The 19,437-nt window shown below is 38.2% G+C and overlaps 1 protein-coding gene across 2 annotated transcripts in view; it reads left to right on the top strand.

Annotated features, from left to right (window-relative positions):
• Window positions 1–425: 425 nt before the first annotated feature.
• Window positions 426–19,437, top strand: part of ppp1r1b (protein phosphatase 1, regulatory (inhibitor) subunit 1B) — an 85,276-nt gene continuing 66,264 nt past the window's right edge. The window contains exons 1-2 of one of the 2 annotated variants that reach the window (XM_061905413.1): window positions 426–599; window positions 14,480–14,807. In XM_061905413.1, the coding sequence (XP_061761397.1) occupies window positions 14,700–14,807 (108 nt within the window). In that variant the 5' untranslated portion in view covers window positions 426–599; window positions 14,480–14,699. The remainder of the gene's footprint in view (window positions 600–14,479; window positions 14,808–19,437) is intronic. The other variant, XM_061905414.1, reaches the window with a different exon arrangement.

The raw sequence follows: 19,437 nt of genomic DNA, 5'->3' as shown, positions 1-19,437 counted from the left end.
CGTTTTTTTTTTTACAGTTTTTGTACTATTTTTGTTTTTACTTTGATTATTATTTTCAACTTTGTAAATGTTGAAATTCATAAATAAAGGTTTGTTTATATATATGTATATATATATATCTATTTTTTTTAATTTTATTTTGAAATAGAAATTGAAAAAAAAAACGGAAGTGAATCAAAACACCGACTTTCTAATTGAGTGAATGGGCTTTAACAATTTTTTTTTTTTTAACAATAATGAAAATAAATTAAAACATTTTGAATCAATCTGAGAATTTTACAGTACAATTATGTATGAGAGAGGAAAAGGCATCTATAAAATCACCTGACGTTGAAGAAAAACGGCGACGGCAGGTACCAATGAAACATGAAGGTGAAGGAAAATGGCGACGGCAAGTAAATCGAAGTTAAAATTAGCAGCAGACAAGACAGTAAATTCACTTGTTTTTGACAGTTAGGTCACCTGGATTGAATTGTACACACCCATTGTGGTTCTGTTTTGCAGTTTACAAACACCAACTGAGGAAAAAAAAACTTTTTAATTTTCAGACGTCACGAACAAGCTGATGAGGAGGAAGGTGATGACGACATATCACGCAGGTACGCCACCACAATGTCACTGTTTACTTAGTATATTGTGCTCATGTTCCTTTTTATTGTATTGAATCACATTCAATTATCAAATTTATTTTTATGACGTTTTGAGTAATTCAATGGAGTTGTAGTTGCAGTACCCCAATGAGACAGCAGGTGGTGCACCGGCATCTGTTATGTTATGATACTGAGCACACAAGCGGCACCAGTTTATTATTTGGTAGTGTATTATATAAGAGGATTATTGAGGAGGTCAAGGGTGCAGTGAGGTGCTGATTGACAGCCCCCCCGTGGCCCCTCCAATGAATCAGAGGGACACCTGTTTCATTGGCACAAAGCCTTTTTGTTATCTCACTCTTGATGGAATATTTCACCTCCTGCCATGTTTGCCCCCCCATAGCTCTGTGGAGATATCAGCTGATTGCAGCACCTGGCACAACCTTCACCGCAATGACTCCTGCAACACTTTATCGAAAGTACATTGAATTTGACTGTAAATTTCATAAGGTACACCTTACATCAGTGGTTCCCAACCTTTTTTAAGTGATGTACCCCCTGTGAACATTTTTTAAATTCAAGTACCCCCTAATCCAGGGGTCACCAACCTTTTTGAAACCAAGAGCTACTTCTTGGGTACTGATTAATGCGAAGGGCTACCAGTTTGATACACACTTAAATAAATTGCCAGAAATAGCCAATTTGCTCAATTTACCTTTAATAAATAAATTTACAGTATATATATATATATATATATAAAATATAAAAATGGGTATTTCTGTATGTAATTCCGTCGTACGTTTTTTTTCCTTTTACGGAAGGTTTTTTTGTAGAGGATAAGTGATAAAAAAAAACACTTAATTGAACGGTTTAAAAGAGGAGAAAACCGGAAAAAAATGAAAATAAAATGTTGTAACATAGTTTATATTCAATTTCGACTCTTTAAAATTCAACCGGAGAAGAGAAGAACTGGCTAATTCGAATCTTTTTGAAAAAAATTAAGAATTCATGTAACATCATTAGTAATTTTTCCTGATTAAGATTCATTTTAGAATTTTGATGACATGTTTTAAATAGGTTAAAATCCAATCTGCACGTTGTTAGAATATACAAGAAATTGGACCAAGCTTTATTTCTAACAAAAACAAATCATTTCTTCTAGATTTTCCCAAACAAAAAATTTAAAAGAAATTCAAAAGACTTTGAAATAAGTTTTAAATTTGATTCTACAGATTTTCTAGATTTTCCAGAATATTTTTTTTGAATTTTAATCATAATAAGTTTGAAGAAATATTTCACAAATATTCGTCGTCGAAAAAACAGAAGCTAAAATGAAGAATCAAATTAAAATGTATTCATTATTCTTTACAATAAAAAAAAAGAAATGTACTTTAACAATGATTTAAATTGTCAGGAAAGAAGAGGAAGGAATTTAAAACATAAAAAGGTATATTTGTCTAAAAATTCTAAAATCATTTTTAAGGTTGTATTTTTTCTCTTAAATTGTCTTTCTGAGAGTTATATGAAGCAAAGTCAAAAAATAAATTAATTTATTTAAAAAAGTGAAGACCAAGTCTTTAAAATATTTTCTTAGATTTTCAAATTGTATTTGAGTTTTGTCTCTCTTAGAATTAAAAATGTTGAGCAAAGCGAGACCAGCTTGCTAGTAAATAAATTGAAATTTGAAAAATAGAGGCAGCTCACAGGTAAGTGCTGCTATTTGAGCTATTTTTAGAACAGGCCAGCGGGTTACTCATCTGGTCCTTACGGGCTACCTGGTGCCCGCGGGCACCGCATTGGTGACCCCTGGTCTAATCAGAGCATAGCATTTTTGGTCGAAAAAAAAAGATAAAGAAGTAGAATACTGAACTATGTCTGATTTATTAAATTGTATAACAGTGCAAAATATTGCTCATTTGTAGTTGTCTTTCTTGAACTGTTTTGAAAAAGATATAAAAATATCTAAAAACTTGTTGAAAAATAAACAAGTGATTCAATTATAAAAAATAAAGATTTCTACACATAGAAGCAATCATCAACTTAAAGTGCCCTCTTTGGGGATTGTAATAGAGATCCACCTGGATTCATGAACTTAATTCTAAACATCCATTTCCTACCGCTTATTCCCTTTGGGATCGCGGAGGGCGCTGGTGCCTATCTCAGCTACAATCAGGCGAAAGGCGGTGTACACCCTGGACAAGTCGCCACCTCATCGCAGGGTCAACACAGATAGACAACATTCACACTCACATTCACACACTAGGGCCAATTTAGTGTTGCCAATCATTTCTTCACTAAAAAAGAAATCTTTAACATCAATATTTATGGAACATGTCCACAAAAAATCTAGCTGTCAACACTGAATATTGCATTTTTGCATTTCTTTTTACAGGTTATGAACCGACATTCATATTTTGTTGAAGTATTATTCAATAAATATATTTCTAAAGGATTTTTAAATTGTTGCTATTTCTAGAATATTTAAAAAAAATCTCACGTACCCCTTGGCATACCTTCAAGTACCCCCAGGGGTACGCGTACCCCCATTTGAAATCCTCGATTATTGTGAAGGCCACATTCTATTGGATCTTTTTGGACAAGTGGTGTCAAGCTCTTTAGTCGAGGGCCACACTACAGTCATGGCTGCCGTTAGAGGGCCGCTTGTAACAGTAAATCCATCCATTCGTTTTTCTACCGCTTGTCCCTTTTTGGGGTTGCGGATGGTGCTGGAGCCTATCTCAGCTGAATTTGGGCGGAAGTCAGTGTATACCCTGGACAAGTCGCCACCTCATCACAGGGCCAACAAACACAGACAGACAGACAACATTCACATTCACACACTAGGGCCAATTTAGTGTTGCCAATCAACCTATCCGCAGGTGCATGTCTTTTGGAGGTGGGAGGAAGCCAGAGTACCCGGAGGGAACCCACGCAGTCGCGGGGAGAACATGCAAAATCACACAGAAAGATCCCGAGCCCGGGATTGAACTCTGGACTACTCAGGACCTTCCTATTGTGAGGCACATGCACTAACCTCTGTCTCACTGTGCAGCCCTGTAACAGTAAATTAATGAATGAATTTGCCTATGAATTGAAATATTTTACCTTTTCTTTTACATATAGAGTTAAAAAAAACCTGTAGATTTTACCACTGTTTTTTTACAGAAAAAAACTGGCAGCAGAGTCGCCAGACTTTCTGTAAAATATATGGTGTGTTTTTTTATTATTACTATTATTTTTACAACATATTACTATAAATAGAAATACAGTAGCGCTGTTTAATTTTATTTTGGTAACTCCGCAGCCAGTTTTTTACTATAATAAAATGTGGTACCATAAAGTCATCAACCGTGGATTTTACAGTAAAAAAAACCAAAAAAAAAACTTACAGCTCAGTTGACAGAATTTTACTATAAAAACAATCTTTGGTCGTTTTTCTTTCAACTTACAGTAGTAATATGCTGTAAAAAAAAAAAAAGCGCCCTACAATTTACAGCAAAATCTATTGGTCATTTTTATAGTGTACAATTTGATGGATAACTTGCTTGGAATTCATAAGTTTAGCAGATATTTAAGTATTTATTTGGATTTTGACCAAAAAAGTAAAAAAAATATATATGTTGCAATATTAGACACTATATTTTTTCCCTGTCAAACTAGGAGAAAAAAACCCTCATACCTTCAGTAAGAAAATAGGACAGTAAAAAAAGAAAATATAAAAAAAGGTATTGTACCGACATATTTCCAGGCCATATAAAGTGTCGGGCTTGGATGAAGGAGTGGACCCAGGTGCAGAGATGAGGTTCTTAGTAAAGCTTTTATTTTGGAAAAACTCTTAACTATCCAGAGCCAGAGTAATAGGCATTCTTTGAATAAACAAAAACTGTCAGCGGAAACATTTTCTAAAAGGGAATAACCGAAAATCACTCCTAAAAAGGAGGAAAATACCAACAAAAAGACGAACTATAATTAGTGTCAATTCTGCTATGAAAAATTAACATAAAACGCTCCAACCGGAGAAAGAACAAAAATGACTATAAAAATGTCTACTCTAATAAAGTAAACTAAAAAAAATACTCAAAACTTTGAGGAAGAAAAGGTAACTAGAAAAAATCAAAACTCACCACTTCGGTTGAACAAAGGCTAAATTACAATGGTATCTCTCAGGAGGAGAAAAAGTTAAATTCAAAATTACAGCGTGGGATTATTTATTCCAAGGGAGTAGACGTGGGAAGAGGCAAGGCATAGACACGAACATGAACATAAACTTGGACACTACACTGACACGAAAGCTCGAAACAATCTGGCACAGAACCAGGGGAGGCATGAGCTTATATGGGACATGAGGGTAATGGGAAACAGGTGGAAACAATCAAGGGTCAGGGATGACGTCAGATTGGTGACACAAGAGGAAGGACCCGTGATCTGAAACAAGAGGAGTTGCTTGTCAAAATAAAACATGCAAATCACAAGACAGAAAAAACCAAGACAAGACTTCCCTCACCTCGGTGTGACAAAAACACGTGGAGGGCCAGATCTGGCCCGTGGGCCTTGAGTTTGACACCTGTGCTTTAGCCTGTCCAGACTACAGAGGGACGAAAGGTTTTTGTTCTCTCTGGCGCCAATAGCAGTCTGAGTACAAGTTCGGTTAGGAGTAGAATTACATGGTTTCTCCAAAGTCTGTCTGTGTAATGTATTATAATTGATCAATTGTAAACCATCACAGTTCACGGTTTCAGATCTAACAGTAACATGTGGTCCAAAAGGACTGTAAACAAAAACAGATGACTCACAATGTCTCCCTAGATTGTGTCATCTTTACTAAATCTGATTTTCTGCTGCTGTAATCCATGCAGTCAATTCGCTGCATTCAAAGACCTGTTTTACAATTGTACTTTCCATGCATGGAAGTTGAAAGTTAGTTGTTGTCCATGGCCTTATTGTGAAAGAAAACCCTGTTTTTTATGGCAAAAAAACAAAATATGCTTGAGTGGAATATTTGATGTGAAGTGATTAGAGCCTTTAGTAGGCCAATAATTAATAACGACATTGATTTTCATACATTATTATTTTTTTGGGGCAATGACGGTTTAAAAAAAAAACAAATCACACTAAAATGATTGGGGATCCAAAACAGCCCAACTCATAAAAGTGGTAAAATAAGTCATACTTTTTTTTTATTTCAACACTTAAGTCTCTACTTCAACTTAAAATCTGTCCAATTATATGTTTTAATTTTTTTCAAATGTTTTTGTTTGGGCTTTTTTTTGCCCTTTTTGTCAGAGAAAACTTAGTTTTTTTTTAACCCACAAACACAAAATAAACTATTTTCCCCTAATAATTTTTAAAAGTGGAATATTAATTTTGAAGTAATTGGAGCTTTGGCTAAGTCAACAATTCATAACAACATTGATTTTGATTCATTATTATTTTCGTACAAATATTTTTAAAGCTTAAAGAAAAAACAGCTTGCACTGCAGCTTTGTTATTAGAGTCAACATTGCAACTTGATTTCATTACATTTCACATATTTGCTTTTTTTTTTCCTTCTTTATGTTTTGTTTTTATATCAAAAACAATGTAAATAGCATTTTTAGAATATGCCGGGGGCCGGTAAAAAATAGCTGCAGGTTGTAAATGGCCACACTATGGACAGCCCTGATCTATATGGAGCCAGAACACTGCCTGTAAGATATGGTATCGAAAAACAAATGACACTGTAGAAAAAGTTTTATTGGCACGGAATCAAGTTTTGGTAACAAAAAATACAAACATTGAAAAAATACAACACTTTTGGTGGATGTTTTTGATGCCAATATTCATTTTTTTTTTTCATCCTTTCATTGTTTTTGTGTGTTTCAAAGGTTTTTATGATGGCTTCTCTTTTTCGTTTAATTTTTTTTTTTTACGGTTAGAAATTAATGGCAGTGTTGTAGCATGAGGTGCGGGTGCCTTTTAGGTGGGGCTTACAACATGTTTACCCTGAAGCAGTTTTACTAGACTTGGGCATGCAAGTAAAACACTTTGGAAGCAGAAAGGAGGACCGAGGGCGTCTAAATTAAGTTTAAAAAAGCTTCAAAACATTAAATTATGAAGCAAAAGTAGTTTTTTACATTTATCTTGAGTAGGCTTGTTTGTGTTGCTGTCGGCAGATTCATCTCTTGCTCAGGGAAACCTAACACTTTTATTACTCTTTGACTACTATGTAAAGCACTCTGGTCAACTTTGTTACTTTCTCAATTGGTTTGATATAGAGATGTCCGATATTATCAGACTGCTGATATTATCGGCCGATAAATGCTTTAAAATCTGATATCAGAAATGATCGGTATCTGTTTTAAAAATTAAAATGTATGACTTTTTAAAATGCCGCTGTACAGAGCGCTAATAAACCTTAAAGACACTGCCTTTGCGTGCCGCCCCAATTATATAATATCTACGGCTTTTCACACACACAAGTGAATGCAACGCATACTTGGTCAACAGCCATACAGGTCACACTGAGGGTGGCCGTATAAACAACTTTAACACTGTTACAAATATGCGCCACACTGTGAACCCACACCAAACAAGAATGACAAACACATTTCGGGAGAATATCCACACCGTAACACAACATAGGAACGGCGTGGCGCTGTGGGAAAGTGGCCGTGCGCTACCCGAGGGTCCCTGGTTCAATCCCCACCTAGTACCAACCTCGTCACGTCCGTTGTGTCCTGAGCAAGACACTTCACCCTTGCTCCTGATGGGTGCTGGTTAGCGCCTTGCATGGCAGCTCCCTCTATCAATGTGTGAATGTGTAAATGTGGAAGTAGTGTCAAAGCGCTTTGAGTACCTTGAAGGTAGAAAAGCGCTATACAAGTACAACCCATTTATCATTTATTTATCATTTATAAACACAACAGAACAAATACCCAGATGCCTTTGCAGCACTAACTTCCGGGACGCTACAATATACACCCCCCTATCCTCTACCCAAAATCCCGCCCCCCCTAACCCCGCCCACCTCAACCTCCCCATGCTCTCTCAGGGAGAGCATGTCCCAAATTCCAAGCTGCTGTTTTGAGGCATGTTAAGAAAAATAATGCACTTTGTGACTTCAATAATAAATATGGCATTTTTTTCCATACCTTGAGTTGATTTATTTTCGAAAACCTTGTTACATTGTTTAATGCATCCAGCAGGTGCATCTCAACAAAATTAGGCATAATAATGTGTTAATTCCACGACTGTATATATAGGTATCGATTGATATCGGATTTGGTAATTAAGAGTTGGACAATATCGGAATATCGGATATCAGCAAAAAAGCCATTATCGGACATCTCTAGTTGGATATGTGTCCTTATTCCCCTTGCTACCCCAAGAGGGACAAGCGGTAGGAAATGGATTAAAGGGTGTATATAAAACCTTGATGGGTGGATGTGTTTTAGACTGCTTCATTGGTGTAATAGCGCTGACTTTTGCTAGCTTTTATTTACAATTTAGAATGCATAAAAAAATAAATACCTGAATGCTTTAGTCTTATGAGGATTGCGAATGATAGGGAAAAAATCCAAAAAAGTGCAGTTCCACTTTAAATGTTACACATTAAGTTAATACACTTAATAATAAGCCTTGGTAGAAGTTGACTAAGGAAGAAACGCACGTCCTGTCCTGTGTAAATGGCAATAAACGTCTATTCTGTTCTATGTGGTTTCAGATGTTATCTGAGCTCATTTTATTAATCTATTTAATATTAAGGTGATTATATAAGGAATGTATATTACATTGTACATATTAATAAATAAATATTAACTTGTCAATTTCAATTCAGGCAGGTTGCTGGAAATGTGGTCATGACAGAACATAATTGAGAAACACATGTACTCTGTGCAGTTGCGTAAATAAACTACGTGACCCTGGTTTGGTGACGTCATAATAGTGGAAAAATGTCAGATCCGTTTAATGCTGAGCTAATTGGCTCTTCCTCGCAGCGTTTGAATAATTGAATAATGATGATTTAGATTACATTTAGACTGCAGGCCAAAGTGGCCCAAATCTGATTTTTTTTTTTCCAGCTGACTGTTTACACTGCAAGTAAAATGTGGTCTTTATCAGACTCCAGTATGAATGCGTACCGGCCCCAATAAGGTTTCGACGTCACTTGCATGCGCAGTTGGATTAAGTGAAAACAAAGGAAGTTGACCGGATTCTGTACATGAACAAGGAAGTCGCTACTACTACAAAATAAAATAAAAGCCCCCACCTCAGATAAGGTCGCCACACCTTAATTAGGGTTTTTTTTTAACGTGAAAATAGGTAAATGGATTATACTTGTATAGCGCTTTTCTACCTTCAAGGTACTCAAAAGCGCTTTGACACTATTTCCACATTCACCCACTCACACACACATTCACACTGATGGCGGGAGCTGCCATGCAAGGCGCTAACCACGACCAATCAGGAGCAAGGGTGAAGTGTCTTGCTCAAGGACACAACTGACGTGACTAGGTTGATAGAAGCTGGTGATCGAAACAGGAACCCTCAGGTTGCTGGCACGGCCACTCTCCCAACCTCGCCACACCGTTATATATGACTGGATATATATGTTGTAATATATTTGGGAGAGTTCTAATATTGTTTTGGCTGTTAGGTAGAGGAGACACAGACATCAGCATGGATCAACGTCAATTCCGGTCCTTTAACAATTGCTATTTCTTCAGAATCAAAATATATGTTCATATATTACATACAGCCTATTATTTGCGCACTATTGACTACTATAGCGATGCACTGAAACTTTGGCTGTCAAAAATAGACTTTGCTCACTGAAACCGGATGTTGCGAACAAGTATCCACTTCCGCTAGTGGGCTGCATCTTTCCCTGCGCACATGAGGGACGTCGTTCACCCAAAGCTGATGAAAAAGTCACATACAGGTGGCATTGGGTTTAGACAATACTTGCCAAGCCTCCCGGATTTTCCGGGAGATTCCCGAAATTCAGCGCCTCTCCCGAAAACCTCCCGGGACAAATTTTCTCCCGAAATTCAGGCGAAGCTGGAGGCCACGCCTCCTCCAGCTCAATGCGGACCTGAGTGATGTGTACAAAGAGCGTGTCTGCCCAATGACGTAATAACTGTAGAATGATCGAGGGCTAGTTCTTGGTTTCTTATGTGGGATTATTGTTAGGGAGTTTCATTATCGTCCTCCCAGCGCGGTAAAACAACACACAACAACACCAGTCCGAATTCGTCTACCTAAAGCAGTTCGTCTGCCAAACAGCAATGTGTTGTGACACTCTTAAACAGGACAATACCGCCATCGAGTGTACATGCATATGGTTAGAAAAACAAGGATGGAATATTCAACCCTCAACTCAACAATGAGTAGAGGAGTGTTATGTGTGTGTAAATGTGTAAATAAATGAACACTGAAATTCAAGTATTTATTTTATTTATATATATATATATATATCTAGATAGCTAAAATTCACTGAAAATCAAGTATTTCTTATATATATATATATATATATATCTAGATAGCTAGAATTCACTGAAAATCAAGTATTTCTTATATATATGAAATACTTGATTTGGTGAATCTATGAATCTAGCGGTAAATATACTCCTCACCTCTTAACCACGCCCCTCACCTCCCGAAATCGGAGGTCTCAAGGTTGGCAAGTATGGTTTAGACCAGGGGTCGGGAACCTTTTTGGCTGAGAGAGCCATGAAAGCCAAATATTTCACAATGTATTTCCGTAAGAGCCATATAACATTTTTCAACACTAAATACAACTAAATTTGTGCATTTTTAAGTATGACCAACATTTGTAGAGTATAATAAGTCTCTTGTTCTTTTTAACAACATTGTTATTATAAAAGTTAACCAATAATACATACAATACATCTTACCATTAATGCGGCATCTTGAACAGGTGCGGTAGAAAACGGATGGTTGGATTAAAATGCATGAGAATGTTTTATAATTTGAACGTTATTTTTGAAACTGTGATTACCAGCGGAATTGTTCATTAGTTATCGTGTTAAGCAATGTCAGCTAAGATTTATCTGAGAGCCAGATGCAGTCATCTGGCTCTAGAGCCATAGGTTCCCTACCCCTGGTTTAAGCATAAGACACCTTTTTACCTCCACACTGCCTACCGCTGTTTCCCACATCTACAAAGCAATTAGCTACCGACTGCCACCTACTGATATGGAAGAGTATTACACGGTTACTCGGCATAGCTCGGTTGGTAGAGTGGCCGTGCTAGCAACCTGAGGGTTCCTGGTTCGATTCCTGCTTCCGCCATCCCAGTCACTGCCGTTGTGTCCTTGGGCAAGACACTTTACACACCTGCCCCCAGTGCCACCCACACTGGTTTAAATGAAATTTAGATATTGGGTGTCACTTTGTAAAGCACTTTGAGTCACTAGAGAAAAGCGCTATATAAATATAATTATCTGAGAGCCATATGTAGTCATCAAAAGAGCCACATCTGGCTCTAGAGCCATAGGTTCCCTACCCCTGGTTTAGACTGAAGTCACATTTGACGTTTAGACTGAAGTCACATTTGAAAAGATCCGATTCCACTCGGATTAAGACTACCTCCTGAAGTGGTCTAGATCAGATGCAAAAAGATCATATTTGAAGCACTTTGGAATGTTTGAACTGGCAAAAACAATCTGACTATAGTCATGACTCACAAGAGTAGAAGAAAATCTGATTTCGTGTAAGTGGGGCCTTATTTTAGCGTTGCACATATTTGCAAGCTGTATACTTCTTAGTTTGTTTAGATGCAGATGTGCTTGCTCCTACACCGCAGAAGTCGCTTGTGGGAAGAAGTGACACCATCTTTGGTGCGGAGCACGTTATTAAGACAGCGAGGTGATGTCGTTCATAGCTGCTTCTTTGTGACTTGAGCCTATAATGAATTCCTCACAAAGTGTTTCTGCTCAATGGCAGCCAAACTCAACCAGCCAAGTTACGCAACACTGGCTGTGCTGAACCTCCTCCAAAGTAGCAGTTTAAACTCTGCAAAATATTCCAGCAGCCGCTCGTGTTTGTTGGCCTGCTTTGTCAACCTTCCATCTTCACGTACAGCTCTTTGCCTCTTTGGAACAGTAGTGGCTTTGTGGAAGTGTTGACATTTTACATCCAGCGTCTCCAGCTTGGCTCCCTGTGGAACACGCTCCCACAAAGACACATTGACCCCTTTTCCAATGGGACACATTTATAATTGCATCTCCATTAATTGAATGTGACTGACAGTACAAATAACTAAATGTAACTGTTCAAAGTTAAAGTAGAAAAATATAAGCATAACATAATCTTCAGTGTTTCATTTGTAGAAACTAGAATAACGAATAAAATAATTAGTTTCACTATTATGTCTCCATTTACTCTTCGTGGAGCACGCATGGAAAACTTGGAATTAAAATTTGGAAAACACTATATAACATTATAGTAAAACTATTTAAAAACTTTTAACCAGTGCTGCTTCTTAACATTTATAGTATTTTCAATATAATATACAGTCGTCCCTCACCATAGTGTGTTTCAAAGTTAGGGCTTCACTCTATCACAGACTTTTTGGGGGTTTTGTTTGTTTCGTTGGCCTAAAATAGGGGTGTCCTAAGTATGGCCCACAGCTCAAAAAAATAAAAACAAACAAAGAATTAACGGTAAAAAATGAAGTAAAAAGAGCAACAAGATGTAATTTTGCTGAAATGTTAATTCTTTAAAAAATAAGCTTTGTCACCTATAATACAAAGCTGACCCAACATATTGTCTTTAAGTATATACATTGACTGTTTTTAATGTAATAATAGAATAGAATATACTTTATTGTCATTATATACAAGACTCCAACTTAAGGTGCGGTTGTGGGGACAAATATTGGGTAAAATAAATAACACAAGAGGTAATAAAGGAAAAACTAACAATTGAAATAAACAGACTACTATCCAAATGTCCTCTTAAGAAAATAAAATAATATAAATGGTCCCCCCATTTTTTGATTTTTTTGTATGCGGCCATTAGTGGAAAAAGTATGGACACCCTGAGCCTAAATTAAGCATCTTTAAGCACAACATGGGAAAATGAACTAAAAATAGCAACACTTCTTCAGTATTAGCCTCTAGACGACACCAAACCAATCAAATAGCCTTCACATAGGATTAGTAAATGAGTTTAAAGGTGACTAAAGAGTGTTATTTAATGTCCAGAGGGCTACCATAATGTTACAAAGAGTATCTAAAAGATTGTAAACCCTTTTTTATGCCGTAACTATATATAGTGGATAATTATTACTTTGCGGTAACCAATTTACCGAGGTCAGCGATAATGAGGGTTTACCGCAAATATTAATGGTGAATTAGTAATCTTACTCTTGATTTCAACCATATTCAATAATTATATCTGATCTACTTACAGTTTATGTTTTCAAATATTATGAACACATGTGTTTATGTGTCTAATGAATGTTCTCATTCATCCAGGTCATTGTCATCTCAGGCCATTCTATGGATCGCAACTGGACTCTTTGGTTTGTCTTAGGAGACGTTCCACCGCTCACCCGAGTAGGCTTCATCAGTTCGTGCTTGTAGACTTCGTTTGGTCAGATCTAGTCCAGTGTACCAAAACCCCAAATATTCATATTCCATTTGGGGTTTTGGCACCACCCGCTGGACTAGGTTTGACCAATCTAAGTCTATGAGCACGAACTGATGAAGCCTAATAAGACAAATTAAACAGTCCAGTTGCGATTCGTTTATTACAAAAATTATTATTTATTTTACACATAAACGTTGGGTTTACATCAGTCTGAATAGAATATTAAGTACAAACCAAATATATTGCATAAGAACAAACTCATGGATAAGTGACAAAATAAATGTACATACAATTGTGTTGTGCTCAAATAAATAAACTCAATTAATGAATATGTTTCTAAACATAATTGTCCATAAGAATTAAAGTGCAATTGAAAATACAGCTTCACAACTTTGTCATAATTTTTGCGCTTGAAAAACTGCTCTATGACTTGAGCTCTTTTTTCTGTTTGTTTGATATTGTCATTACTGCCACAAGTGGTAGAAAAGTGTATTACAACTGAGTATCGACTACATATACATATACAATCTGTATGTGTATACATAGTATATGTGGCAATAATTCTATAAATATATATGTATAAATTGTTAGCGTAATTTTTTGTATTCATATTTGTGTATAAAATTGTTCAGTTGATTTTAAATGTGAGGGGGAAAAAAAATTACCAAAATTAACTATTTTAAAAGTCGCTACTTTTTTAGATTGGGTCAAAATACATTTGGGATTAACAAAATGTCTGAAATTGTAACACCAGACCAAATAAAATCTGGATTAAATCCAGATTGCATATTTGGAAGCAATTAATATCAAACATGGAATAATATACTAAACATAGTAAAATGTGTCTAACTGAAGCATTGCCTCAGCAAACAGGAAGTGATGGACTAGTCCACAATCTGTCATTTAATATCTGACTGCCTTTTTGTAGCCACTAGAGTGGCCCCAATTTGAATCTATGTCTACTTCTTCTTTCCCAAAGGCTGTGACGTAGTGTAGGTTCCGTCTCGGTGTACGTGTTCCCTCCACTTGTTTATCTCTTTGTGGAGCCCTCCCAGCACAAATCCTTCATTCACAAAGAGAGGCCAAAAGAGGCTCAGCTGACGTGATGAGATTATGATTTTTTTCCTCTCTGATCACAAATCCACTTCAGCTTAAAGAAAAACACCAGTCCATCCTCTCTGACATCCCCCCCCCCCTGAGCTCACTCTCTCCTCCCCCTTTGTACTTTGACTCCGCCTCCTCTGCTAATATCTCACCCGCCCCTTAACACGCCTCCCTCCCTCCCTCTTTAGCCTCATCAGATCAGGCTGCTGCTCCTGCACGGGTCCAACGGTGAGGGGTAACGAACCAGAGCGGACTTTTGGAGCAACTGGTGGATGAGGACTTGGCGTGCCCCATCTGCTACTTCTCAAAGGCGGGACAAGTGCGGCCAAGTGAGTGAGAGGAACGTGTTGAGGAGCAGCGAGCCTCCAGGGAGGTCAAAGTGATCCTCGGCACCCAGGATCCAGGACCATGGAGCCCTCCGTGTCGACCGAGGTGGAGCCTAAAGAGCGGAGGAAGATCCAGTTCGCCGTCCCGTCCTCGGCACCCACCAACCTTGACCCACGGCAAGTGGAGATGGTGAGTGGCATTGAAGACATTTAAAAATATCTCTCACGTTCTTGGAATCCACTTCATGTTGGCCCACAATCCAGGTCACCTAGCTCAAACAACTTGGTGTCTGCTTTCCTTTTATTTTGAACATGCTGCCTCTTCTCAGCCAAGTTGAGAAATGATGGTGACATTTCCCTCTCGCTGCTTCCTCATGAGATTAGCACCCTCTCTGCCTGCCTTGTCTCATCTTGACCTGTTTTAGCAACGTGACTTGGACATTGGCCTCATTATCACAGCCACCAGGCCTCAACTTTTTGTGTCGCTGTATACGGTAATGATCGCTTCTGTTCCCTTTTCGGGGTCTCTGGCTACATGCCAGTGGGACCAACAAAGTACAAATTGTAGAGTTAAAGGCCTATTGAAACCCACTACTACCGACCACGCAGTCTGATAGTTTATATATCAATGATGAAATCTTAACATTGCAACACATGCCAAAACGTCCTTTTTAGTTTACCAAATTGCAATTTTAAATTTTGCGCGAAGTATCCTGTTGAAAACATCGCGGTATGATGACGCGTGTGTTTGACGTCACCGGTTGTAGCGGACATTTTTTTACAGCCCGATCCAAGTCTGCTTTAATCGCATAAATACACAGTATTCTGGACATCTATGTTGCTGAATCTTTTGCAATCTGTTCAATTAATAATGGAGGAGTCAAAGAAGAAAGATGTAGGTGGGAAGCGGTGTATTGCAGCTGCCTTTAGCAACACAATACACCATTGGAACAGAGCGGTCAAGCGAACATGGTTCCCGACCACATGTCACCGGCAGGTTTCGGTGAGAAAATTGTGGTAATAAGTCGGCTCTTACCGTAGACATGAGCGGAGCTTGCGTCCTCCTGCAGTTGTGTGGCTTCCCTCAGAGACACTGCACACCCCTCCGACTTTCAGGTACCACATAATCTCACTAAAACACTAGTAACACAATAAGCAGATAAGGGATTTTCCAGAATTATCCTAGTAAATGTGTCTAATAACATCTGAATCGCTCCCACTGCCCTCGCCTTTTTTTCCCTTTTTTTTTCTAGTCCTTCTCTCTCACTATCCTCATCCACAAATTTTTCATCCTAGCTCAAATTAATGGGGAAATTGTCGCTTTCTGGGTCCGAATCGCTCTAGCTGCTGGTGGTCGTGATTGTAAACTATGTGAGGAGGTCTACAACCAGTGAAGTCACGCGCACATCGTCTGCTACTTCCGGTACAGCCAATGCTTTTTTGATAGCGACCAAAAGTTGCAAACGTTATCGTCGATGTTCTCTACTAAATCCTTTCAGCAAAAATATGGCAATATCGCGAAATGATCAAGTATGACACATACAATGGACCTGCTATCCCCGTTTAAATAAGAAAATCTCATTTCAGTAGGCCTTTAAGCAACCATTTTGAGAACCACAAGGAGTAACTCAAGTTTTCTGGCTTATTTTCTGTGATGTCTAAGAGAAAAAGTGTGATGATAGTCGTGGAAACGGAAATTAAACTTATCAAGGCTTTCCGTGGGTCCTTAAAACACATTAAAAGTCATGTATCTAAAAATATGGCCTTGAATGGCTTTGAAAGCATTACACTTGATGTCAACAGGCAATAAAAAAAAGTCATACATCCATCCATCCATTTTCTACCGCTTATTCCCTTTAGGGGTTGCGGGGGGCGCTGGCGCCTATCTCAGCTACATTCCGCTTAGTTCAGTGCCTGCTTCAGCCCGGCACGCAAACCTGGGTACCTCGAATGAAAGTGCAGCGTGCAAGCTACTGAACTAAAAGCCTGAGCTGTCAACTCGGTATCCAGCACTGCTTTTAAAGGGAAACTGTACTTTTTTTGGGAATTTTCCTATCGTTCAAAATCATTATGAAAGACATACAATGGATGGATTTTTTTTGTGCATTTTAAATATTATACATAAATAAAAGTCAGCTTATGGCAGAGCCATTGGGAGTTTCATCATTCCGCCCATATAATTTGATAATAACCATTCAAAACGCGCCATCAACCCTCCACACATGCTATTAGCTAATCGCAAGTCAGCAATTAAAGACAGGCAGCAGTTAACGGTGCCAAATTTTTTAGGCGTGATCAACAAAGCAAACTTTGCTGTCGCCACCACAACTAGCATCTGCTGCTACCCTCACAGAAAAATAAATGGATGAAAATAAATTCTCAGATTAAAAATTCTTATGGGCTAATTCAAGAGAGAGTAACAGTTAATGTAAACTTTTCAACTATTCAAGACTATCATTGTCAAAAGTCTACACTTGTCAATTGAGATAAATGATAATTATCTGCAGTAGGTTAGTTTTAAGTTGCATTAATAAAAGGCAAGGCAAGGAAACTTTATTTGTATAGCACTTTTCATACACAAGGCAGACAACAAAGTGAAATGAAAGAAAATAAAAGCAAAATTAAAATGCAGACAATAAAATTAAAAACAGTGCGGACGTTAAAAGTTAAGAGATTTAGCTGAAAGCTAAGATGAACCTAAGAGTTTTCAGTCTAGTTTTAAAAGTAGTCAGAGTTGGGGAAAGTCTATCTTCAGGAAGTTTATTCCAGCTATAGGAATTAAAAAACTTAAAATTCGATTTTCAGATACCTGCAGTAACCCTGATACCATAAGGCTGTCAGAGGCATGACAAAGCAACAGTTGGCACTCCGAAAGTCTGGTTCATGCTCTTGCATTGAAGCGTCTACAGAAGCTTGCTTCCCCCCCCAAAGACCTCACAATGCAACCTTGTGCTGCAACGACACAGAACCTGTTACCTTGGTGTGTACGACCCCCTCCAAGCTTCGCGAAGGCCTTCCCCGATCCACATTTGAAATAAAAGTGACCATTGTAAAGTGCCTATAAACTCATTGTTCACTAACTAAAGTTAACCACATAGTCAATGGGTGTCCAAAGAATTGCAATGCACACTCTTAATCAAGACAGCGTTGAAAGGGACACACAAAGTTGCAAAAATTAACATTTGCCCCTGTTTTACCTCTATATCGTCTCGTTAGTCCAATGGCTAAACATTGGGCGTAACAAACTAGTCCGTTTGCCAGTGTATCATTGCGCAGAATAAAGTACCCAAACAAGGAATCTCACGCTTTGGTGACTCAGTCTGCCCTTTTTTTTATTGAGTGCGACTGCAAAATAATCCTCCATGGGGCCACAGAAAGTTGTGAGTCAATCAATCAATAATGATTATTTATATAGCCCTAAATCAGTAGTGTCTCAAAGGGCTGCACAAACCACAACGACACCCTCGGTAGAGCCCACATAAGGGCAAGGAAAACTCACACCCAGTGGGACGTCGGTGACAATGATGTATATGAGAAACCTTGGAGAGGACCGCATATGCGGGCAGCCCCCCCCCCCCCCCCCCCACCCACCCCCCTAGAGGACCGAAAGCTATGGATGTCGAGCAGGTCTAACATGATACTGTGAAAGTTCAATCCATAGTGGATCTAACACAGTAGCGAGAGTCCCGTCCATAGCGGAGCCAACAGGAAACCATCCCAAACGGAGGCGGATCAGCAGCAAAGAGATGTCCCAGCCGATACACAGGCAAGCGGTCCATCCTGGGTCCCGACTCTGGACGGGCGGTCCATCCTGGGTCCCGACTCTGGACAGCCAGTACTTCATCCATGGCCACCGGACCGGACCCCCTCCACAAGGGAGAGTGGGACAGAGGAGAAAAAGAAAAGAAACGGCAGATCAACTGGTCTAAAAAAGGAGTCTATTTAAAGGCTAGAGCAGGGGTGTCAAACTCAAATACAGAGTGGGCCGAAATTTTAAACTGGGCAAAGGTTGAACGATTTAACCTTTTAATAGGGACCCAAACAAGTTTTGCATTGGATATTGAACAAGCAAGGCTTCTATAACTTTATAGTGACATGCAAAATCCAGTTTCAAATAATAATAATAATAATTAAAAGAAGATCAATGTATATCAAATAAAATTTAAAGAAAAATTGAATGACTCTTTTCTATTTGCAGCATTCTGAGGTAAATATCAAAATAAACTTTTTCCAAAGGCTAATAATAAATTTGAAAATAACAATAATGAATGAATCAAACATTCAAGCCTTGAAGTAGCAAGAGAAAGCGCATGAATAAATTGTTAATTATTGCTTAGTTTGCTCCACTGATTTGCTTTACCACTGAATATGGAACAAGCAATAATTATTTAACTTAATAGTGCAAAATCAACTTTCAAAAAAAGATATCGAAAAAACATCAATGGTAAAATTAATAATATTTAAATAAAACATTTATTGCCTCTTTTCTATTTGCAGCCTTCTGGGGTAACTATCAACATTAAATTTTTCCACAGGCTAATAAATCTTAAAATAAAATAACGAGATGGGTGGGCTTGGGGGTGGGGGGCAGGTTTAGGTGGTAGCTGGCGGTGCATATTGTAGTGTCCCGGAATAGTTACTGCTGCAAGGAGTTGTGGGTATTTGTTCTGTTGTGTCTATGTTGTGTTACGGTGTGGATGTTCTCCCAAAATGTGTTTGTCATTTTTGTTTGGTGTGGGTTCACGGTGCGGCGCATATTTGTAACTGTTAAAGTTGTTTATACGGCCACCCTCAGTCTGACCTGTATGGCTGTTGAGCAA

The sequence above is a fragment of the Nerophis ophidion genome, linkage group LG07 (genome assembly GCF_033978795.1).
Source record: "Nerophis ophidion isolate RoL-2023_Sa linkage group LG07, RoL_Noph_v1.0, whole genome shotgun sequence".
NCBI lineage: Eukaryota > Metazoa > Chordata > Actinopteri > Syngnathiformes > Syngnathidae > Nerophis > Nerophis ophidion.
The sequence above is the reverse complement of the archived record's forward strand: the minus strand, read 5'-3'. Positions and strand labels throughout refer to the sequence as shown.